The sequence below is a fragment of the Lithobates pipiens genome, unplaced genomic scaffold (genome assembly GCF_037356315.1).
Source record: "Lithobates pipiens isolate NorthernLeopardFrog02 unplaced genomic scaffold, aLitPip1_a1.2 Scaffold_23, whole genome shotgun sequence".
Classification (NCBI taxonomy): Eukaryota; Metazoa; Chordata; class Amphibia; order Anura; family Ranidae; genus Lithobates; species Lithobates pipiens.
In genome coordinates, this window is record NW_027507785.1 from 119,153,898 (window position 1) to 119,180,169 (window position 26,272).

Below are 26,272 nucleotides of genomic sequence, written 5' to 3' on the forward strand. Positions count from 1 at the left end.
GGGGGGGGCAAATAAGCAGAAGTTCCACTTTTGGGTGGAACTCCTCTTCCTGCAGACCTTCACCCCTTTTCTAAAGTTCCTCTCTCCTGCCTCTTTCCCCCTCCCTGTAACACAACTGCAAAAAAAATGTTTTGTTTAAGGTACTTTTTTTTTTTTTTCAAAAGTCCAGTTCTTTAATTCTCACCTCGGCAGGAATGACAAACTGGGACCCCGCGTATAAGCAGAGGCGCCACGGGTCATTCTGGGATCCCTTGTGACATATGTGTGCATGCGCACTGTCCTGTAAACTGTCCCCTGGAACTTGCACATCATACCTTCCAGGAGGCAGCTTGCGGGATTTCACATGGCACATGATCTTTGCCAGTTTACTGGCAGGGCTTATGGCGTGTCTGTGCATGTGCTGGGGGGCCGGCACATGCAGAGGCATGGATCCCTGAGACATGTCTGCACATGTTCCAGATCTCAATCCAAGATGGCAGCCTGGGGTCTCAATGCAAGATGGCAGTGCAGAAAAGGAGCATTGCAGGGAGAGACACTCCATGGACTAGTATATATATATTTTTTTTATATATAGGGACATGATTTAAAAAAAATTATTTTTGATAGTAAGGGTGGAGTTCCTTCCTATAAGGAGAAGTATGGGATCTAAAATATAAACATATAGTATCTCACAAAAGTGAGTACATTTTGACATTCATGGTTCCCTCAATGAACTGTAGCTCCCCAGTGCCGCAGCACTCATGCAGCCCCAGACCATGGACAATCCCACCATCATGTTTGACTGTAGACAAGACACACTTGTCTTTGTACTCCTCACCTGGTTGCTGCCACACACACTTGACACCATCTGAACCAAATATGTTTATCTTGGCCTCATCAGACCAAAGGACATGGTTCCAGTAATCCTTAGTCTGTTTGCCTTCAGCAAACTGTTTGCGGGCATTCTTGTGCATCATCTCTAGAAGAGGTTTCCTTATGGGATGACAAATTTGAGCCAGTGTACTGTGTATGATCTGGTCACTGGCAGGCTGACCCCCCCCCCCCCCCCCCACCCCTTCAACCTCTGCAGCCATGCTAGCAGCCCTCATACGTCTATTTCCCAAAAAACCCATAACGAGGCCTGTTCTGAGTGGAACCTGTCCTGTTAAACCGCTGTATGGTCTTGGCCACCATGCTGCAGCTCAGTTTCAGGATATTGGCAATCTTTTTATAGCCTAGGCCATCTTTATTTAGAACAACAATTCTTTTTTTCAGATCCTCAGAGAGTTGTTTGCCATGAGGTGCCATATTGAACTTCCAGTGACCAGTATGAGAAAGTGAGAGTGAAAGACACCAAATTTAACACACCTGCTCCCCATTCACACCTGAGACCTTGTAACACTAACGAGTCACATGACACCAAGGAGGGAAAATGGCTAATTGGGCCCAATTTGGACATTTGCACTTAGGGGTGTACTCACTTTTGTTGCCAGCGGTTTAGACATTAATGGCTGTGTGTTGAGTTATCTTGAGGGGAAAGCAAATTTACACTGTTATAGAAGCTGTACACTCACTACTTTACTTTGTAGCAAAGTGACATTTCTTCAGTGTTGTCATATGAAAAGATATAATCAAATATTTACAAAAATATGAGGGATGTACTCACTTTTATGAGATACTGTGAGTACTGTAATTCTGATGTTGCCACCAAAGTAATATATTATGGTGATACATGAGAAATTACAGGACTGAGGATACATCTAGGGCTCATTTACATTTGTGCAGTACGGTAACACACACGCATTATCATGCATTATTGTGGCTTGCATTAAGGCAGCCTATTTGTTTTGAATGGGCTGCCTGTGCACCCAAACATGTCCATAATGAAATTACATTTTTTTGTAGGATAATGCACTACAATGCATTGCCATACACTGCAGCATGCTACAATGCAGGTGCATTGGGGAGCCATTCCGAATGTATAACACAGCATTGTACCCTTGAAGTAACAAAGAAATGTGATTTGGCCCCTAATATATGTAAGCCTTATATGTGTTTGTATTAACATATACAGTATGTTTTGGATGCACGAGAGGGCAGAATATATACGTTTATTGGAGATTATGTAGCTCCAGTGAAGAGTGTACCTGTATATTGAATGGTAAAATATTAGAAGCTGTTTATTGCTCCTTTTAGGGTAGTAGGCAGTATAACTTTGTCTGTTTTTATTGTGGATTTGTGATGGAAGTTATGACATGTACATGCCCTCTGTTTTATGAAGGGAATACTGCACTTTACAGTGCTTTAAGTGAGGGTTTTTTTTTTGGTTCCTCTGTCACATTATCAAGAAATAACTGACTATCCAATTTTTATTTTTTTGACCATTTCTTCTTTTCTGGATATTTCTCATTCAGTAAATGGGCACAATTTTGTGTCCAATAATTGTAGATTTAGGGTTGTAAAAATGCCCCTTAAAGTGTATTTCTACTTTTGCAGCCAAATTGGGATAACACTTGGTTTATATTTGTTACATGTTCCCATTTAGATACCATAACTTTAAAACATATATAAAATTGCTGCTTACCTTTTTATTTACTGAAAAATCTTATTTACAGTGCCTTTAAAAAGTATTCATAACCCTTGAAATGTTCCACATTTTGTAAAATTACAACCAAAAATGTAAATGTATTTTATTGGGATTGTATGTAATAGACCAACACAAAGGAGCACATAATTAAGAAGTTGAAGGAAAATAATAAATGTTTTTCAACATTTTTTTACAAGTGAAAAGTGTGGCGTGCATTTGTATTCAGCCCCCCTGAGGCAATACTTTGTATAACCACCTTTCGCTGCAATTACAGCTGCAAGTCTTTTTGGGGATGTCTCTACCAACTTGGCACATCTAGAGAGTGGAATTTTTACTCATTCTTCTTTGCAAAATAGCTCAAGCTCTGTCAGATTGGATGGATAACGTCTGTGAACAGCAATTTTTAAGTCTTACCACAAATTCTCAATTGGATTTAGATTTGGACTTTGGGCCATTCTAGCACATGAATTTGATTTGATCCAAACCATTCCATTGTAGCTCTGACTGTATGTTTAGGGTCATTGTCTTGCTGGAAGGTGAACCTCCGTGCCAGTCTCACGTCTTTTACACACTCTTATGCCGCGTACACACGACCGGACTTACGTCCGACAGACTTTCGATGGAGTTCTGATGGAGTTCTGACAGAGTTCTGACAGAGTTTTCGAATGAACGGACTTGGCCACACACAATCACACCAAAGTCCGACGGATTCGAACGTGATGACGTATGACTGGACTAGAATAAGGAAGTTCATAGCCAGTAGCCAATAGCTGCCCTAGCGTCAGTTTTTGTCTGTCGGACTAGCATACACACGAGCGGATTTCTCGGTAGGAACTGGGTCCGGCGGAGTTCTGGCGGAAAAATTTGAAACATGTTCCATTTCTAAAGTCTGTCAGACTTTTGCGAATCAAAAGTCCACTGCAGCCCACACACGATCGTATAGTCTGCCGGAATTGTTCCGTCGGACTTTTTCTTCTAAGATTGCCTTGTATTTGGCTCAATCCATCTTCACATCAACTCTGACTAGCTTCCCTTTCCCTGCTGAAAAAAAGCTTTTCCGACAACATGTTGCCACCACCACGGTGGGGGCGGTGTGTTCAGGGTGATGTGCAGTGTTAGTTTTCCGCCACACATAGCGTTTGCTTTTAAGCCAAACAATTAAATTTTGGTCTCATCTGACCAGAACACCTTCTTGTTTGCTGTGTCCCTCACATGGCTTCTCTCTAACTGCAAATGGGACTTCTTATGGCTTTCTTTCAACAATAGCTTTCTTCTTGCCACTCTTCCATAAAGGCCAGATTTGTGGAGTGCACGACTAATAGTTGTCCTGTGGACAGATTCTCCCACTTGAGCTGTGGATCTCTGCAGCTCCAGAGTTATCATGGACCTCTTGGCTGCTTCTCTGATGAATGCTCTCCTTGCCCGGCCTGTCAGTTTAGGTGGACGGCCATGTCTTGGTAGGTTTGCAGTTGTGCCATACTCTTTCCATTTTCGAAAGATGGATCGAACAGTGCTCCATGAGACATTTCTAGCTTGGGATTAAACTAGGGATCTAACCCTGCTTTAAACTTCTCCACAACTTTATCCCTGACCTGTCTGGTGTGTTCCTTGGCCTTCATAATGTTGCTTGTTACATAAGGTTCTCTAACAAACCTCTGAGGGCTTCAAAGAACATATGCTATTATACTGAGATTAAATTACATAGGTGGACTCTATTTACTAATTAGGTGACTTCTGAAGGCAATTGGTTCCACTAGATGTTAGTTAGGGGTATCAGAGTAAAGGGGGCTGAATACAAATGCACGCCACACTTTCCACATATTTGTTTCATAAATGTTGAAAACAATTTATAATTTTCCTTCCACATCACAATTATGTGCCACTTTGTGTTGATCTATCACATAAAATCCAAATAAAATTAATTTACTTTTCTGTAATGTTAAGGAGGGGCTGGGGAGTAATAATTGCCATAGTTAACTCTGTACTGTGCTTGGGTGGTACATTGTATGTTAATGAACTTGAATCTCTGAATGAAGGAGGTGAGGCTATCAACCATCTAACTGTTCTTAAGCCGGGTAAACACTATTATTTTTTTCGTTCAACACGATCAGAGCGGATGTACTAACCATGCGAGATTAGTTCAGCGATCTCCCCCACTGAGCTGTTGTGTTTTGACAGGGGATCGCTAACCCCCCGCCATAACACTCCAATCAGCGCTCTCTTCCATTGGCTGAGAGCACTGATCTGGAGTTGGTCGGATGCTGGTTTACCAGCATACACGTCCGAAAGAAGCCAGCAAAATGTCGGACATACACACATAGGCCGAATATCTTTTTTAACCACTTGCCGCCCTCCCCTCACCGTCAAACGACGAAGGGACAGTGCGGCTCTCATTCTGGGTGGACATCATATGACAGCGCACCTGAACAGATACTTCCACGTGCCCACGGGAGGGGGCACTCAGAGTGGCAATCCCTGCCGAGCCGTGTTGCTAGGGCACAGCGCGACCCCCGATCTGTGTAAAGAGCCGATAAGAGGATGCTGGGACTGTGACATCATAATGGGGGGGGACATCATCCAGTGATGTCCCTATATAAGTCGCCGCACGCCGCGTGTCCTGTCATAGTGACCGGAGACAGCGACGAGGCAACATCTCCAGAAGAGAAAAACAGAAGACAGCGGCAGCGGCGACAGAAGACCGGGCCACCGCTTGTAAAAGAGCTAGAAGAAGGCGCGTTGGCCTGGCAAGAAGAACCGAAGAGGGGGACAAGACCCCCGAAGTCGGAAGAAGAGGGCGGCGGCGAAGAAGAAAGCCGGGCTCCTTCACTAGTAAAAGAACTAGCAAAAGAGCAGAAGATAGCGGAGAAGTCCGGCGAGAAGACCCCCGAAGACGGAAGAAGACCACCGGATCTGTGCAATAAACTATTTTAACCCTTGTGTGTTGTGTTTTTTTTTGTACATTTTTTTCACAGGTGAATAGGTAGGGGTACATTGTACCCCATACTCATTCACATAGGGTGGGGGGCCGGGATCCGGGGGCCCCCTTATTAAAGGAGGCTCACGGATTCCGATAAGCCCCCCGCTCGCAGACCCCGACAACCAACGGCCAGGGTTGTCGGGAAGAGGCCCTTGTCCTCATCAACATGGGGACAAGGTGCTTTGGTGCGGCTCAGGAGGGGGGGTGCTCGCTCGTCCCCACCCCCTTTCCTGGCCGGCTGGGTAGCATGCTCGGATAAGGGTCCAGTATGGATCTGAGGGGGACCCCCACGTCGTTTTTTTGGCGTAGAGGGTTCCCCTTAAAATCCATACCAGACCTAAGGGCTTGGTATGCTCTAGGTGGGGGAACCCACGCCAAATTTTTTTAATAAATTTGGCGTGGAGTTCCCTTTTGAGAGCTGATAATTCTGTGAGGGTCGCCTCCGTATAGACGGAGATCCGACTTGGCGGTGACCTCCATTGAAATCAATGGGTACCAGTCGCCTACAAGTCGGATAGAAGTAGTACAGGAACCTTTTCTGAAGTCAGAGACACTTCAGTAGTGTGCATTAAGACGGCTCTCATTCACTTACATTGATTTTTACATGTAGCGCGACTAGGGGCAACCTGAAGTCGGATCTGAGTCGCCCCTGTGTGAACCGGCTCTTAGGCATTACCGGGAGGGACCTCGCAGTTAATGCCAGTCTATCCTTCCAGGGCTTTAATAGGTTTATGTGGTAAATTTGTTTGGGCTTCCTTTTAAAGTGAAAAAGTGCAGCGCTCACTTGAAGACTCTCAGATATTACTGAGAGAAAAGTATACACAAAATAATAAGTGCAGAACATGTAACACTGATTCTCGGACTCAAAGAACAGTGTTAAAATAACCAAAATAATATAAAGAAACTATTTGATAAAAAATTGTCCTTATAAATAGGAGAAATATAAGTCCCAATCCTATTAATAAAAATCCAATAAATTGGTGATGGTGATCCAAATGGTGAAATAATATATGCAGTCTGATGTGTGACTTTTAGTGAAAAAGTAGACAAATGATCCGCCACCATAGGTTCTTAAAGGCTTACCAGAACGACTGGACCCAGATGGGCATACACCCACTGAATCAATCAAGCTTGGATGGTATTAAACCCGTGCAAAGATTATGTCCACAACCAGGCAATCCAGGGAGCCAATAAATACACTTCCAATTATATTTATATGGGTTAATGGGCCCAAACGGATAGTAATCAAAAAAAGAAGACAGGAGGGCACATAGCGTGATTCCATAAAAAAACTCAGCATATTTATTAAATGAAGGAATAACACTCACATTTGATGATGACAAACAAGCGCTCTAGAGTAGAGATTGGCAGTAACAGTGGCATCAGTAGTCCTTACCGATGCGTTGCGTCATATTGGACGAAACGCGTCGGGAAGGAATATTGGAAGTTTATTTATTGGCTCCCTGGATTGCCTGGTTGTGGAGATAATCTTTGCATGGGTTTAATACCATCCAAGCTTGATTGATTCAGTGGGTGTATGCCCATCTAGGTCCAGTTGTTCTGGTAAGCCTTTAAGAACCTATGGTGGCGGATCATTTGTCTACTTTTGCACTAAAAGTCACACATCAAACATATATTATTTCACAGTTTGTATCACCATCACCAATTTATTGGATTTTTATTAATAGGATTATATTTCTCCTATTTCTAAGGGCGATTTTTTATCAAATTGTTTCTTTATATTATTTTGGTTATTTTAACACTGTTCTTTGTGTCACAGAATCAGTGTTACATGTTCTGCACTTAATATTTTGTGTATAATTTTCTCTCAGTAATATCTTTAAGTTTTATTTTGCAATATTGATCCTTTGCTGTGCTGGCTGCTTGTGTTTAGCTTAAAGGGACAGCTTGGTATATACTATATACATTTCTTCGGGATTCCTCTTACCCTGTTGATAAACCTTGTAATTGACCTCCCCAGCTCTTTCAATTAGTTTGAAGGGGCCTTACCACTTAGCCAGAAACTTGCTTTCAACAGTGAGAACCAACATCAGGACCCTGTCACCAGGTGAGAAAACACAGTTGTTGGGTTGGGCCACCATGTTGTATATTCTCTATATGGGCCTGCAGTAAGTGTTCTTTTACCATAGGCATGATTGTCGCAATCCTGTCCTGCATTTGAGTGATATGCTCAATGACACTTTTGTGGGGTGTCTGCTCCCCCTCCCAGGTTTCCTTGGCTATGTCTAAGAGTCCCCGAGGGTGACTGGGGAACCTCCCTGATGGCAAACATCGAGTATGGAATCAGGAAGTCCCAGTTTTTCCCATCCTTGTCAACAACCTTTTTTAACATGCTCGTTAATGTTTGATTGAAGCGTTCCACTAAGCCATCACTTTGAGGGTGGTACACAGAGGTTCGCAATTGCGTCACCTTAAAAAACTTGCACAGCTCCCTAGTTATTTGTGACTTAAATGGGGTGCCCTGGTCTGTAAGGACCTCCTTAGGGATCCCAACAGGGCTGAACACCATGAACAGCTCTGTGGCAATGTTCCTAGCAGATGCAGTGCATAAGGGAACTGCTTTGGGGTAACTGGTAGCATAATCCATGATTACCAGAATATGCTGATGACCCAGGGCAGACTTGAGGAGTGGACCCACAAGGTCCATGGCAATCCTCTCAAAGGGCACTTCAATAATGGATAAAGGCACTAAAGACTTCAGAAGTGAGGTAGTGGGGCTGACATCTGACACACAGGACATGGTTGACAATAATTCTCAATAGATAAATGCTACTGTATAATAGAAAAAACATTAAAGTACTGTCGTCCTATACATTTGAAGAAAACAATTGGCAGAGGATCTGAGGCAACTGTGGACTTTCATGGTACGGTAAGGACTTACATAAACTTTTGTATAAAAAGTTAAAATTTGTTTAGAAACATTGACAAACAGGGTTTTTTTTTAAAATCCTTAACAGAAAATATACACAATACATATAAATATAGTTCATTCATACAGACACTGAACAGTGAAAACGTGCATTCAATCCTCCATGATAGGGGAAAAAGAATGACGATCAGGCTGATGCAAACTGGACCTTTATTCTCAATATCTTTCTGTATCCCGGGCCAGTAAAACCTGCATAACACCCTTTCAGTGGTTTTCTCAACCCTTAAATGACCTCCTAGCAAGTTCCCATGGGCAAGTTCCAACACCACCCTTCTGTATGGCTTTTGCCGCGTATACACGGGCGGACTGTATGGCGTACTTAGTCCGTCGAAACACATTTCAGCGGACAGTCCGCTCGTGTGTGGGCTTCAGCTGACTTTTTCAGCGTGCAGTCTGGCGTACTAAGAATTTCGGATTTTTCGGAATTCTGTCCGTCGTACTTTGGTTTCAGCGGACAATCCGCTCGTCAGTAGGCTAGTTCGACGGACTAAGAATGGCGCATGCCCAGAAAGGATTTACACGGCGGAAGGGTGCTTTGCTGTGTATTGGACTTCCTATTTCTAGTCCCGTCGTACGTGCTGTACACGTCATCGCGCAAGCTTTCGATGGACTGTTTGTGCATCTGTGTGTGGTCAAGTCCGTTCAGTCGAAAGTATGACGGACTGTCCGTCGGATTGTATGACGGACTAAGTACGCCATACAGTCCGCTCGTGTGTACGCGGCATTAGGCACCAACTGTTCAACAATTTCATCATTCTTTTTATAGACATGATATAGTAAATCCTTATTGCTGCTGAAATAAGGAAAACAAGGCCTGTCCCCTGGTTCGACAGATAGATTGTTAATCGTTATTACATTTTCCCAGGCACTGGCAAGAGTAGGGTCTTTTCTCTGCTCGGTACCAAAGTTTTCCTTGTGCTCATTAAGGTCAGCAAACTCTAATGTAGCCTCAGAGTCAGCAGACAGCTGACCACCTTCACTGGTCATGGGGACTTCCTCAGGCTTCTCCAGTTCTCCTGCCGTAACTGAGAAAGGAAGACCCGGGAAACCCTGAGAGGAGTCTCCTGACCCCGCATTTTTGGTGCTGGCCAAGACTTCTGGCTCTACCACTGAATCAGTTACTGTGAGTCGGGACGATCCCACAGTCCCCAAAACTTAGGGAAGTCCTTACTAATGATGGCCTCATGCACCAAGTGGAGCACAAGTCCAACCGGATGGGTCACTGCACCTAAGTCAGTTTTAAAGTGAACAGTGTATATAGGATACTCCCGGGTATCCCCATGTGCAAAGATCACAGCAACTTTTTTTTTTTCTTGAAAATTCATAGATTCAACCATCTCAGCTTTAACCACTTGACCACTGGGCACTTAAACACCCTTAATAACCAGACCAATTTTCAGCTTTCGGTGCTCTCACATTTTGAATGACAATTACTCAGTCATGCAACACTGTACCCATATGAAATTTTTGTCCTTTTTTTCACACAAATAGAGCTTTCTTTTGGTGGTATTTAATCACCGCTGGGTTTTTTATTTTTTGTGCTATAAAAGAAAAAAGACCGAAAATTCTGTAAAAAAATGAATTTTTCTTCGTTTTTGTTATAAAATTTAGCAGATAAATTACACCCCAAAACACATTCTGCTTTTACTCCCGAGTATGGCAATACCACATGTGTGAGACTTTTACACAGCGTGGCCGCATACAGAGGCCCAACATGCAGGAAGCACCATCAGGTGTTCTGGAACACCCAGGACAATTCTGACATTTCTTTCCTACATGTAAAAATCATCATTTATTTGCTATAAAATTACATAGAAACCCCAAAACATTAGATATGTTTTTATAGCAAAGACCCTAGAGAATACAATGGTGGTCGTTGCAACTTTTTATCACTCATGGTATTTGCGCAGCAATTTTTCGAACACTTTTTTGGGAAAAAAAACATGTTTTGTGCTTTAAAAAAAAAAAAACAGTAAGGTTAGCCCAATTTTTGCATAATGTGAAAGATGAAGTTAGGCTGAGTAAATAGATACCTAACATGTGACTCTTCAAAATTGCACATGCCCGTGGAATGGCGCCAAACATCGCTACTTAAAAATCCCCATAGGCAACGCTTTAATTTTTTTTCACTGGTTACATGTTTTGAGTTGCAGAGGAGGTCTAGGGCTAGAATTATTGCTCTCGCTCTAACGTTCGCAGTGATACCTCACATGTGTGGTTTGAACACCGTTTTCATATGTGGGTGGGACTTACGTATGCGTTCGCTTCTGCATGCGAGCACATGGGGACAGGGGCGCTTTAAAAAAAAAAATTTTTTTATTGTTCATTTTACTTTATTTATTTTAGTTTGACATTTTTTTCCTCAAAAATATTTTTTTTGATCTCTTTTATTCCTATTACAAGGAATGTAAACATCCCTTGTAATAGGAATATGGCATGACAGGTTCTCTTTACAGTGAGATATGGGGTCAATAAGACCCCACATCTCACCTCTAGGGTGGGAAGCCTGAAATAATAAAAAAAAGATTCAGGCTTTGATCGTATTGGCGAGTCGGTAGAAGAATCGGAGGGCGGGGGGACGTCTATGGCTGGGTATTGCAGGGTATCACCGAGTATGGCTGAGTATTGCAGAGTATCTCCAAGTATGGCTGGGTATCTCCGAGTATGGCTGGGTATGGCAATTTATGGCAGAGTATTGGCAGGGTATTGCAGAGTATTGGCGGGTATTGCAGAGTATTGGCAGGTATTGCAGAGTATTGGCGGGTATTGCAGAGTATTGGCGGGCATTGCAGAGTATTGGGGGGTATTGCAGAGTATTGGGGGGTATTGCAGAGTATTGGCTGGTATTGGGGGGTATTGCAGAGTATTGGGGGGTATTGCAGAGTATTGGCGGGTATTGCAGAGTATTGGGGGTATTGCAGAGTATTGGTGGGTATTGCAGAGTATTGGGGGGTATTGCAGAGTATTGGTTGGTATTGCAGAGTATTGGGGGGTATTGCAGAGTATTGGCAGGTATTGCAGAGTATTGGCAGAGTATTGGAGGGTATTGCAGAGTATTGGAGGGTATTGCAGAGTATTGGCTGGTATTGCAGAGTATTGGCAGGGAATTGAGGGGTTAAATTCGGTGAGCAGCGATGTGGGCACTGCAGATGCAACCCACAGCGCTGCTGACACCGATCTCTTCCCCCTCCGCTGTACCGATCGGTACAGAGAGGGGAGGGGGGATCCGGCGTCATAACATGACGCCGGTTTGTTTACAAGTGATCACTCCGTCATTTGACGGAGCGATCATGCGGTAAACGGCCGCGATGAGCAGCCGTTTACCGTGATCCATGATGTGCCGGGTCCTGTGGACCCGGCGGTCACAGATGCTCTCGAGTGCGCGCCCCAGGGGGCGCGCGAGAGCGAAATTCTGGGAGGACGTCATATGATGGCCTCCCAGAGTTAAACAACCGTCCTGTAGCCGTCATTCGGCTATAGTGCGGTTGTTAAGTGGTTAACAAAAGTCACTAAACGTCCAGAGTCCAGCAAGGTCTTAATAGGCTTATTATTAACAATCATTTGGCACATGTGTTTTCCTTCATTTGGCACTGCAGCAAACATAGACTGCCTTCTAAGGGAAACATCACACTGCATGGATTCATCTGTCAATGGACAGTTTGCTGCAATGTCTCCCAGTTCCTGGCAACGAAAACACCTGATGTTGCCCGGTTTGATTTTCCAACAGGCAGTGGCTTCCCTTGTTTGGGACACCAAACTTCAGTCCTGGCACTAAAAATCCTCCCCTCCATCTCCTTGCCATGCTTACCACCCACTTCCCCTGTAACAGTCTTACCGGTTGCCTGGGGAGACCGTGGCTTTGGGTGGAAAGTCCATGCAGCTGTAGGGGTGGTGACCAGGCTCTCTGCAGCAAAGTATCTCTCAACAAGCTCCAATAGGCTGTCTGCCAACTGGGGGTCTCCTTGACTCACCCACTTCTGCACGGGAATTGGCAGTGATCTCAGGAATTGGTCCATGACCACACGCTCCACTATTTGTGGAGCAGATAGGGATTTCGGCTGTAGCCATTTCCACACCAGGTGGATTAGATCAAACATCTGAGATCTTGGGGGCCTCTCATCTTGGAAGAACCAGCTGTGAACCTGCTGTGCTCAAACGGCAAAGGTGACACTGAGCTGCTCCAGGATTTCCCGTTTGACCTTCTCATAGTCTCTCGCTTCTGCCTACTCCAGATCATAGTAGGACTTCTGCGATTCTCCAGAAAGTAAGGGGGTGACCAGTCTTGCCCAATGGGTTTGAGGCCAACCTTCCCTCTAAGCGGTCATTTCAAACATTGGCAGAAAGGCCTCTGGATCATCATCTACAGTCATCTAAAAAAGAAAGTGACCCACATGGATCGCTGAGGGCTTTTCTTCAACATCATCAATTTTAGCAGATGACCACTGTGCTAGCGTCTCCACAATCTCAGTCAGGGTTTTCCTATCTGCTTTTGCAGCAGTGGCTAGCTGTTCAAACAGCCTCTACGATTGCTCCTGTAAAGCACAAAACTGTTGGCACAGCACCTTGGTTTGCTCCTGTGCGATAACGTTGGCTTGCTGTTGTGCAGCATGGATAACACCAATTGTCTGAGGATTTCCTCCATGTTTAGTCACTCTAGGTACTGGCCTTTTAAGTAGTAATTTATTCGCAGCCTCCACCATATGTAACCTGGGGGACAGGTAGCTGGTACAAAGCTTAAAACAACAAGGCTGGCAACTTGGATGCTCTTGAATAAAAGTATGTTATTGATTACATGGGTACAGGCTATACACTGACCCATTTTGGCTGAGAAGCCTTCATCAAAACCTTCATCAATGCTTTGATGAAGGCTTCTTAGCTGAAACGCATCAGGGTATAGTCTGTACCCCTGTACCCATGTATCAATGTAACCAATAAAGTACTTTTATTCAAGAGCATCCGAGTTGCCAGCCTTCCTGTTTTAAGTATCGTATCTGTGGGACCTGAACGTCGTGGCTAGAGCACTGGAGCAGTGGAGCTGGGGTAACAATTTATTTCTCAGCAGGTACAAAGCTCCCTGGGATGAGCAGTATTTCATGCACAGATACCAAATCCAGTGAGGTAGTGACAAAGTGCGGTGTTTATTGGTGATATATACAGTACAAGTCTATATACAGGTACTGTACAGTGTTTCAGAAAAACAAATAGAACAAAAAATAGCCAAACAAAAACCTAGCCCTGTCTCGGCACTAACTACACAATATATACAGGCTCTAACTACCAGGCTGAGCAAGCCTACAGCTTGTCAGCTTCAACAGATATAGCTTAACAGCTTTTTACCAACCTTTTGCTCTCACAGACCAGTGTTGTCTGTGTTTCCCAGGCAGAGAGCACTGGCTGTCTGTCACCGGTGAGTTTGGCCTGGGGAGAGGACCAAGTTCCGAACTGGATTGTGGATCAGAGATCCCTGAATGTGTATGAGAGGAGCCTGAGAGATGTATAAACTCCGAAACAGGACTTTTTCCAGCTCTTTCTGGAATGCTCTGCTACAATATATACGTATAAGTAAGAGTTACAAAATAGCACATGACAGACTAGGAATGGGAGAAAGTAGAGACTGTCCTATTTTTTCACATGCATAGTCTGACTAGAGGTGTAACATGACCACATAACTAACATTATTCTGATTCATTTAGTTGTTGAATGTTATTTTTCTTACATAACACAAACATGTTTTGCATCTAGATAGCATTACCAAGTGGGTGACTATAGTGTGGTATAGTGGTTAGTGGTGTAAAAACCCAGATTAGAGTGATCACATCAAAGACCAATGTAACAATTAAGGAAATTTGGCCTAAAAGGTGGCAAAAAGAAGCACACGGCTGAAGTATAGGTAACTTGTGGTATCTACATGCATCTGCACTAGCCTTCAGGTTGATTCTTGTAGAGCCCACTTGGATCCCACCTCAGGCTGTACACAGGGACTTGACTTATCTCCAAGCTTAGATTAATCCTGGTCCCCACTATTCAATTTGTAAACCTAGAACCTTGATGAGTTATAAAGATTATGGCATTTACTAGTTAAACAACAGGGAACATGAATTTTGCATTTGGAGGGGGTGGGCAGAGAATTCCAGGCTCTGTGTGCACCCCGAGTCAGAAAGGATTGTACTTCAGCATTATTGCTACCCTGGACTGTAGCTGCTGACTTTTAGTAAACAGACATCAGGGATCCAACACTGTTCTCACTTGGACCAGTTCTTCTTCCATTCTTCAGTTCCTCATCGCTTGCATGTTAACTGTGGGCAGCCAGCTATGAGTCCTTGTGGCTTCACACCTGGTTGCCCACTGTGCATACACAAGTCACAATGCACTTTGTGAATGGTCCTACAGCCATCTGGGAACTATGATGTGTACCAGAAGGTTGTGGGTTGGGGGGTGGACTTTCACTCAGATTGCCTAGGTCAGTGATGGCGAACCTTGACACCCCAGATGTTTTGGAACTACACTTCCCATGTTGCTCAACTACACTTCAGAGTGCATGAGCATGAAGGGAAATGTAGTTCCAAAACATCTGGGGTGCCAAGGTTCGCCATCACTGGTCTAGGTAATAAGAGCAGAAATAGGAGCAGGATTATTGAAATTTTTCCAATGCTGTTTTTATTTTTTGCCTGGATACTTCTTCTATCCATAACAAATAAGGGTCTGGTATGGATTTTAAGGGCAAACCAAGTGTACACAAGCCCAAGTGAAGAAGGGTTTGAGGCTCACTCATGTATTTATTACTGTTTGTGGTTGCTCTGGGGAGATTTGTCCCTACTTCCTATTTCACTGACAGGTATCACAATGACAGGTAATCTCAACAAGGACCAACAGCAAAAAAAAAAAAAATCCTAAAAGAGGTTCTTATCCTTCCCCACAGTCTGATTGCTGTAACTGCTAAATTACTGTTATTTAAATTAAGTGCTGCCCATTGACACAGCAGGCCCACCTTGGTTTAACAGTTATCTGAAATTGCATGTAGTCTCATAAAGTGAAGTCTGCTAACCTGTATTAGTTTTATTGTATTCTAAGAAATAACAGCCACAGGAAAAAATGAACACTGAAAAATATTAAAATTCACCTTAGGGTTCTGTGACATCTATAAATAGAAACTGGAAAAACGCATACTGTGCCATCACATCGATTTTGAGAAAAAACTTAGAAATTTAGATCTGTTTGATTGAAATAAAATAGATCAATATACACTACAGTGTATTTCGCACTAAACAATATTTTTAATCTGAGCTTACTTTTTTCCCGAACAGTAAACCAATCGACAGTACGATCGTATATAAAATTGTTCTGTGTATGGCCACCATTATAGAACGTGAAGATGGTGTGTAGCATTTTCTACAACAACTGTACAAATTAATATAGCTTCACCATTTGTGTGAATTGTAACATTTTGAGTGATGGATGGACATTGCTAGACAGTCAGTTGAGGTGACTAAGAAAAAGGTTGTCAGAAAACACTTTCTCTTTCATAAGACCAGTGCGATTAGATGCCCAATGTGCTAAAGGTGCCATTATTTCTCATAGCAGCCTAAACACAGGCAGCAATACTGCATTTTCATGCAACAAAACGAGGAAAAACATGCAAAACCACGCTACATAAAACATGCATTGTTCAGGGTCAAAAAAAGGTACTTGAGCTACTTTGGCACACGAGATGCGACGCTTAGGTGTAAATGCGGCCTTAGTCACATAAAGCGCCACGTAAACTGTTGGCGCTATATAAATCCTGTTTATTAATAATAATAATAATAATAATAAGAGCTGCATGAAAGGTCCTGTTAAATGGTCTGTACTTGCAGGGCCGCTATTAGAAATCACTGGGCACCATACAGCCATGCTCCAAAAAATTTGTAAATAGTCCCATATCTGTCCCCAACCCCTTCTGCTGAACTAATGGGGCCTGGAGAACTTGTACTTTATTACTGGAAGCAACAGCCCTTGGGATTACTGTACATGCGCTCAAAGGCATTTAGGGCAGGTTCACACCACAAAAATGCACTCCAAAGCTATTCCGGGTGCGTTTCTGTATGCAGGTTTTTAAATGCATTTTGGCGTATTCGGGTGTGTTTTTGATGCATTTCCAGATGCATTCCACATGCTTTTTTTTCCCTGTTTTTTTTCCCCCTGTACTGGTGCATTTTTGATGCATTCCGGTGTACTGTATTCCAGTGCATTTTTGATGTGTTTTACCACATTCCAGTACAGTCCAGTGCAGGAAAAATGCAGCATGTTCTAATTTTTTTCTGGAACTGACCACACTGGTGCGAACTATGCCATTGGAAATCATATGACTTCCCATGCATTTTTTCATGCAAAAAAAAAAAAAAACGCACTGGACTACATGTGGTGTGAGCTGGCCCTAAAAGATTTCATTCTCTCCCCCCAGGCCCTACTGCTGAACTGATGGGACCTGCGTCTTGTACATGCAGGAGCGCTGGCTCTACCCCCCCATCACTTGTATATTTCTTAGCTAGTGAGAGATCCCATGAAGAATGTAATCCCCTGCTACAACACATGGCTGTAAATGTTCCAATATGTCCCTTTGCCACAAGTAAATTAAGCAATTGACTTTTGTTGAGCCAAGGAGCCTACATACTGAACCAAATTTTGCCCCTGCTGAGCCGGATAAGAATTAACCCATCAATGGTCAGCTTTAGAAGGCTCAGTTCACAGGCATTAATGGGTGCAATGGTTGTCCGACAGTGCTTTATCCAGTGCTGTTTATAAAAGCCACTGGGTGAATAACTGTCCATCACTTTGCCATCAGAAACCAAGACCTATTATAAACCAGAACATGGAGCTTATGATGACATTTAAAAAACATGAAAAAAAGTTGTGGCTCTCATGAAAGCCCAACTGAATCTTGGCTTGGCCTTTTGTCCTCTATTGTACATATATTGTATGTTGACCTCAGAAGCTGTCTTGATCACCATTTTTGCTGAGTTTTACAACTTTTGGGTTTTCCCAATGCCTATTTCTGTTATACTTGATTGTTTAAAGCTGTATCTCTATTCACCTACCTAGTGGAGTGTACTGTTATATCGGCACCTTACTTTTGTTACTACTAGTTAATTATGATCTATAATAGGACCATTTGGTTTTATGATAACTGTTACTTTTGACCCTGATGTCTGTTGTCTTCTCTGTAAGCACATTTATTTCCTAACAAAAATAATGTGAAAGAAATTACTGGTCATCTACGCTGGATCTTGCTGGCGGTAAAGTGCTTCAAGAAATGCGCATTCTGATTAGTAAGGGATTTTGCAAAAAAGGCACCCAAAACACAACATTTTAAGGCCTTCAGGTTCTTTTTTGTTTATGGATCTTAATGCAGCCAATGAGTCTGTGCACACAGCCATTAAATGGCAGTAAACTAATGCTACATTCATATTGGATAAAATAAAGATTAAAAAAAAAACTGTGTTACTGGTCAGTATTTTACACATATACATATGCGTACATATTTCACATCCTCCTTTCAATTCTGGGAGCTGAAAACATTCCATAATCTATAAGCATTTACACTTACAGATGTTTATGTGCCTAAAAATGTGTAAACGCAAGCATTATATAGACCATATTCATGTTTTTTACTCTGGAACTTTCTGCCAGCAAGATCTAGCATAATGTTTTCTATTTTTTGTACAGATCTTTACACAGCACAGTTTTACAAATGTAATTGCAGCTATGTTCAAGGGCTCATAGCATAGAATACTGCTGCATTTAGATTCCTAAAACAAACTATACAAATTACGGATCTGAACGCAGTGTTAGTTACGTCGATGTGCAGGATTCTCTGTTGTATACAGACGCTATTATTGCGAACTCACTACAAGAGTCAATATTTGTATCTGAAGGAGTTAGTTCTCATTGCCGAACCCTCCTCTCTGACCCACAGCTAGCACCATGTGCCATCTTCTGGGACTGACACATAAAAATAAGAGCTGCAGGCAGATTTCTTTCATTTTTCTCCCTTCTAGAGAATAAAAGATGGCTGCTAATAGACTGCTTCAAGAATAAAGTCCACTTGAAAAAAATTGACCCAGACATGTAAGCAGCTTTAAGCAGAACTTCACTAGAAAAAAAAATGCCGTACTGCTGATTTGTTCCCTATCCTCAGACTGAATTACATGTTTTTTTGAAGGGGGGAGCCAGTACTTATACTTCCATTCTGCAAGCCTCACCTAGGTGAAAATGATGCTGCTTGCCCTGTCCCCTTTCCTCCTACTGGGAGAGGATGAAAATCCAAGAAGGTTTCAGGACCATTCACAGACTGCTGTGTGAGCATGCACATGGAAAGTGGGGTGCTGGCTGTGCTTCCTCAGGAAGTCACAGCCAGCTCCCATACACTAGATCAGCCTTTCTGAACCTTTTCAACACAGAGGAACCCTTGAAATAGTTCTCCAGTCTCATGGAACCCCTGCTAAAAATTAGAGATCTGCAACTCGTGATACATTAGTGTGATGGTCAGTGGGAAGAATGATCCTTACACTTGTGGTCATTGGAAAGAATGACCTCCTTGCAGATGGCTAAAAAGATCAATGGTGTCAGTGGGAACTTAGCTGAGAGGCAGAAATTGCCCAATGCTGAAGGAACCCCTAGCAACCTTTGGATGAATCCTATGGTTCCACGGAACCCTGGTTGAGAATCACTGCACTAGATGGTGGCATTGGGGATCCAAAGCGGTAAAAATGAGCCAGCTGTGGGAAGACAGCACTGGACTCCAGGCACTGGTATTTACCTGATTTTAAAAAGCCAGCAGCTACAGTATTTGTAAAAAAAAACAGCTGAAGTTCCTCTTTACGTTATAAGCAAATCTTACTTTTTCGTGTACATATCAACATGGATCCACTCCTTATAGGTCTTTCATTTAATGGGCTGCTGGGCTAAGCTCAAAAATTACATAAAAAGCAGGATTTGCATACAATCAACTGATTGTTTAGACATGCTGTTTTCACTGAAGGTAGCCTATGGTTATGCATTTTTAATAATATATGTTTAGTTTGGATTGCCTGCGTTGATGACAGGTTTACTCTGGCAAACTGAAGAGCACTTGAATTGTTGCAAAAATATTAAAAGGGTTTATCTTTTGTTTCTAACCAGGTTTTCTTTAAAGTACCCAAAATGTATTAATACTGATATGGTGTGTGCATTTTCCTTTATGCCTGGTAGGAAAAAAATACATAATCATATTTAAATTGGAACCCCAGCCAGAACTTTTATACAATGTTGTACTGAGTGGGAAGGGGTAGGAATGTTGTCAGCTTTTTGTTGCTGTGTACCCAATCCAGAGATGTTCTGCATTTGGGCAGGGGCTCTAATCTGTCTGCACTGCACTGATTTATTTTTTAAATATATATTTTGCCTAGAGTCCACTGTTAATTAAAAAATAAACATTGCATTGTACATTAGCCAGCAATAGGCAGCAGAAAGATGGCATTGTATAATGTTTAGTGCAAGTGTGTTTGAATGGGTCATCATGTTGACAGTAAACTTGCAAAGAAAATTCTGACACATTTTTCACATTTCTCTTTAGGTAATTTTAAGGGCGTGTGCAAACAAATTGACCACTTTCCAGAAGATGCAGATTATGAAGCAGACACTGCCGAATATTTTCTCCGTAAGTCCACTGATTTGTTTAAATGAAACCTAGAATGCACAATAAAAAATTATTATATACTGTATGTATGAGGTATAAAGCAGCTAGTGCATCCTGTGATTCACCCACCGAAATAGTACAATACTAAGAATTAATCAACTTTGTGCTAATAACACATAAATAATGTTCATATAATCATAATAGAACAATCCAAAACGTCTACTATATATAAATGTGCTACAATGTGTGACCAAAGTCATTTTAAATTATTATTATAGACTGCAAATAACTGTGCAAATATCTCAATCATAAGTGCAAAAAAATATATTTTATTCCAGTCCATGTGTTCAAAAAAAGTCCATTGTGAACCAATAAATGTAATAATCCACCACGTGAACACTCTTCATTCAATGTAATTGTGCAAATAAACACTCTTTTTTACCACTCACTGCTCTCCTATATATGCTCACCTCCATAATAGAAATCCTAATTACAGAAGGTCTATAAGCACTTGATAGTAATCACATAGGTGCTGCCATACGTACATCGTAAAATGTTCCACCAATTGAAATCTGGCAAACAAATTTTATTTTGTGCACCTCTCCAAAAATCCCCAAAAAATAAAACTGAATCTGATGTTCTCTGTATGAATATTTTTATATTGGTTCCAATAAACCATTAATTATAGTCGTATAACATGCAAGGCAATTCACAATAGTGGTCAGAGGATCCAATCACTGATAATTGCTTTCTCCCTGACAGCTGAGTATTGGCTCAGCAGAAACATGATGACATTATGGGCGTGTGGCTCCACCCCTACTCGTTACTTACCAGAGATGGGACTTCATCAGAGGGTAGCGGACACCCTGCACCATCCCTCTTACAAAGCATCTCAATGTTGTCATGGAGACCAACAACAAATACTCTGCTCTCAGGGAGATAACTATCAAGCGCTTACGCATGACTGAGATATGATTGAGATACTTGTACAACTGTTTGAAGTCTATGATAATTATTTAAAATTCATTTAGTCACACATTGTAGCACACTGATGTGTTTGTCACTTAACATGAATATATTAAAGAAAATCAGTGTTTTGCCTATGGAGTCCAAAGCTACATAATGACTTTAAAGCAGACCTTACAGTAAAATGCAATGTCCACTTATAATGTTCGGTATATCTATCTTGTAGAAAATACTTGCTGATAGTATGTCCAAAAGATCCCTGTAAGGCTAGGTTCACAGGGGTGGTAAAACAGGTGGCTGATCCCAGTTTTTACCTCCTCTAACATTCATCTACAAGTAGCCAAATTGGTCACTCAGGTATGCTTACATTGCTGCAGCCATGATGTGTCAACAATTTTACAGTCTGTCAATTTTTAACCTGACAGACTGTTTGTCAAACTCACACACTGATGTCAATATGACTGTGCCAAAACCACAGGCCAAACATGGCTATGGCTGTTGCAGGGCTGCAGAAGAATGTAAAATCCCAATTGGGATTGAAAAAAATACTTTCATTCAGGAGGAGGCAGCATCATCTCCCTATAGAAAAAAGTTAGTAATGGTCAGCCACTTTGCAGTAAGATCCAGGGGGGATACAGAGCAGTCCGAATCTCACAAGAATATGCTCTTATAATGAACAGAACTGGAATGATTTGGCTGCTCTGCATTCCCTAGGAATCTTGGGTGATGGTGGTGTTGCGCCTTGTGAAAAACAAATAAAGTCAGTATGAAGTTTTTTATTTACAGATGCTTTTTAGACATACTGTCAGCCGTTAATTGTTAAGGGGGGACCGAGCCTGGACACTATAGAAGGACCTTCCGTTTTACTACAAAGGCCACTTTAATGCCCCCCTTCCCAACAGCACTAGCACAGCCCTATGTAAGCTCCAAATAGAGTGACTCCGAGCTTACACAGGGCTTCCTTTCCTCACTCCCAGCCAATTAAATAAGTGAAAGGAAAGCAGAGTATGTGCTGCGAGAGCATTATTGCAAAACCTGCTGCTTTACCCTGAATGGACAAAACATAAGTTCTCATGGAAAAATGTAGACCCCTTTCACACGGGCAATTCATGTGTCCATTTATCATCCATCCTTTTACGGATTAAAAAAACGGAAAGCAACTAATTTCTATGGACAAACGGATGTAAACAGATAAGCATCCATTTACATCTGCATCTGTTCAGTTCCATTTTTAAACAGAACAGACAACATCCAGATCCCTTTAAATGGATTGGAATGTGTGTGAAGGGATGTAACCGTATTCTTTGAAAGAATGGGACTAAACAGATGACGCCCGTGTAAAAGGGGCTTAATGGGATGAAAAGGTGAAGGTGTTGCCCAATGTATTTTTTTTCTACACTGTAAAGAAAAATGACAGCTGGAATCAGCCCAGGTACTATATTCCCATTTCCTTACATTTCTCTCCATTACTTTCCTCTATTTATTATATATGGGGTCCACAGGTCTTCTAAAAGTACTAAAATTTGTTGGACATTTTACTGCTACAAAATGTTAAAAAAACATTGCTGAAATGACTCACTTATTTTATATAACACATCAAGAAATGAAGCAGCTCTTCACAGACTGTGTTCACTACGAGCTTCCCGAGGAACCCAAATATTTTCTTCTTAGTTTCACTTTGTAAGCCTCCATCTAAGTAAGCCCATGTTTAATGATTTCACCCTAGTATCTAGTAACAGTAAGATACAGTATTTTAAATTTGCACATAGTTTACATTATCCTATTAACTTAATATAAGCCATGATGGCAAAAAATGGGAGATAACACAGTAAAACAGCATATTTAATGATCATTGATGATGATGATGATGATGACGATGGTGATGTGCATGGTTCAGTAATCCATTTGCAGCCATTTAGAATTCTCTATTTCAGTCATAAAAAATCTTATGGTTGTCATGGATCAATGCACATTCTATATCATCACTGTTTCTTTTTTTGTTTTGTTTTTATTTGCAATGCTTCAGTAAATTGGTCCGATAGGGTTCACAAATTAATTAACATTTAACAGATAGAAAATAAAATCCATAGGACTGCCCAAAATAGGTAGTCTATCAAAGAAACTATTAAAGACAATCCCAGACAGGTTAAAAAAAAAAAGATCAATGAACTGCTAATCATAGCAAGCTAGAGGAAGGGAAATGATTAAGTGTTTTCAGTGAGCTCGTATTGCACTGTTTACCTTAAAGTTCACCTTTGGTTAAAAAATAAATGCACATAATTTTGCACATAGAAAAAATGTGCATTTATAAAAAAAATTTAACACTACAGCCTGAAAAGCATTGCACCCATGATCAGTGGATTGTGGGTGCAATGTCAAGCTCCTTCAGACCTTCAGTACAGCTACTAAAGTGTAGGAAGAATCAATGAACTACAAGGATGCTCACCAGTGTCCTTGCAGTTCCTTGAGAACTACAAGCCATCTGCTGTGGTGGCAGATGGGACTTGTGGTTCATTCATTCACAGAACTCTGTGAAAGAATGATGCAGCTGTATGGGTGTAGCCAAGCACAGCCACGCTGTTATTAAAATGTGATGGCGGGTACAGGGAGAGGATCCCACCCCAGTTGACACAGGGGTGAGGGGGTGTGCAGGTGATTGCTTCAAGGTAATATGTTACACCTCAAATGCAGGTGTAACATGTTACAAAAGGTGAATTTATCCTTTAAAGGGTAAGTTCACCTTGTTTTGAAAAAATATCCAAATATCCTGCCCCCCTGGACCCCATTGTATATAGCAGTAGTGAGGCCATGTGCTGCTGGTGTAGCGTTCCGTATACCACAATACATAGTCCCGGAATAAGCATCAATAATAATGCTAGCAAAGGTAAGTACTCATTGGTCAGCATGGTCATATGCCATTGCAAGCATTATGATGTACATTATACTCACTCTGGGGCGTACAGACCGCTACATAGACAGCAGGGGGCATGCAGACCACATACATCTATAAACATATAGTATAAAATTACAAAATATATATATATATATATATATATATATATATATATAGAAGCAAGATTTTTTAAACCACTTTGATATAATTATTTTGATTAAACTAATTTCCAAAATATTTATATAAAAAAAAACATATATAGAAAAGACAACAGATTGCTGTTTTTTAAAAAGTCCACTTGATTGACCTAAATTGGCTTTCCCTGTAATTAACTGCAACCAGCATCCAAACAGTAACTCACACTTTTAGTGGTAGATTATGTGTATAGCCCAGTGATGGCGAACCTTGGCACTCCAGATGTTTTGAAACTACATTTCCCATGAATTTTCATGATGCTCAACTACACTTCAGAGTGCTGGAGCAACATGGGAAATGCAGTTCCAAAACATCTGGGGTGCCAAGGTTTGCCATCACTGGTATAGCCTGTGCCTTGCAACCTCTTCATTTTCTCTCCTTCCTGTATGACCAATCTAAATCAAACTTCTCTGATTGATAGCTGTGAGAACATTTAAATGTTGATACTCTATACATCATCATTTCTGCATAGGAGCAAGAAAGAGGCTAGTGTGGGTGTGAGAATCCCTCTCCAGTATTACCTGTATTCCTGTATCTCTGATCCGTAGATAGCTGAGAAAAGGACTGGGTAAACTGGTGTAATGTAGCAATGCCTGGACAAAAAAATAATACTAATAAAATAGATTATGTGCCCTGTATGTAATAGAGTACTTCATTTTAACTTGGACTGGAGTGTACATTTTAAAGGACAACTTTTCACTCAGGGAACATTTGTCCCCCAATGAAACATAAAGATCCTACTATTCACGTGAACAATATATTTCTTTACCTTTATGTGTGACTAACCAGACCCCCACCTCCCATTCTCCAGGCTCCCTCCCTCAGTTCTGTACAAAATGGTGATACAGAAACTAGGACATACACAATTTAAGTTACCGATTGATATGAAATCATAAACACATATCCTCAAAACCCAAGTGGTGAAAATACTGTATCCTGCAAATGTATATCCACCATAGAGTGGCCCTCAGACAAGCCAAAACAGTCCACACAGAAACTGTCCATATGCGAAAATCTTTACGGTGAACTAACAACTTCTCTTAATAAACTGTGCTCCACACAAGCTACCTTTCCATTAAAAATGCACTCACCTTAATGTCCGGACTTAAGCTATTATATATTAGACAGGCCAAACTAGCTTGCGTCTCTTTATCAGACTCTTATCAGTCACATCTGCTCTCTCAAATTTTCCATGCCTCATCTCTGAGAAGTAAAAAAAAGGATTGCGGCTACATAGCAAAAAAATAATATGCACAATTTTAAATAATAATTTCAAACAAAAAAAACCCACACTCACATAAAAGGTGTGCATAAATTATTAGCATACCATTGTCCACTTCAGTACTAACCTGTAATTAGGGATGGGCCAAACGGACCCCTGTTCAGTTCGCAGCAGAACTTCCGAACACAGCGAAAGTTAGGACCCGAATAACGTACCCCATTAAATTTAATGGGACCCAAACGTGAAAAATCAAAAGTGCCCATTTTGAAGGCTTATATGCAAGTAATTGGGCATACAATGGTTATAGGGGTCTGAGTCCTGCCCTGGGGGACATGTATCAATAAAAAAAAAAGTTTTTTGATTTTTAAAGTGAAAGTCTAAAAATGAAAAATTCCTTCCAATATAGTGCCTGGGGGGGTTCCCCTTATTCTACCTGTAAAGTGGCAGATCTGTACCATGTCTAGAATCTGCTGCAGCAATAATTGCATTTATAAAGCCAAAAAAATGAAATTTTCTCTGCAAGCTGCCTTCATTTTGCTCAGCAACAGCTGGGGAGCCAGTGTCTATGATGAGGCCACAATGTAGTGCACTGGGAACAAGATTAGAGATTTTTTGAATACATTCTGCTGTCACTTTGACTTTGTATAGAAGCAACGGGTGCATAAAAATTGGTCTTTGTGTGTCGGTGGCGACCTTTCCACCATAACCCCCTTTAGAGGTAATCTTGATGAAAGCAAGAATTGGCCTTGCTGCAAAAAATTGCAATGATATGCACCTGTCAAACAGGTGCAGAAAAATTACTCTTTGGGTGTCGGGGGCTCCTTGCCACCATATCCCTATAGAGGTGCTC

The 26,272-nt window shown here is 41.6% G+C and overlaps 1 protein-coding gene across 2 annotated transcripts in view; it reads left to right on the top strand.

The window, feature by feature from the left end:
• Nucleotides 1–26,272, top strand: part of CACNG2 (calcium voltage-gated channel auxiliary subunit gamma 2) — a 287,473-nt gene that overhangs the window by 118,194 nt on the left and 143,007 nt on the right. For both annotated transcript variants that reach the window (XM_077452262.1, XM_077452263.1), the window contains exon 2: nucleotides 20,084–20,167. In XM_077452262.1, coding sequence (XP_077308388.1) covers nucleotides 20,084–20,167 — 84 coding nt within the window. The remainder of the gene's footprint in view (nucleotides 1–20,083; nucleotides 20,168–26,272) is intronic.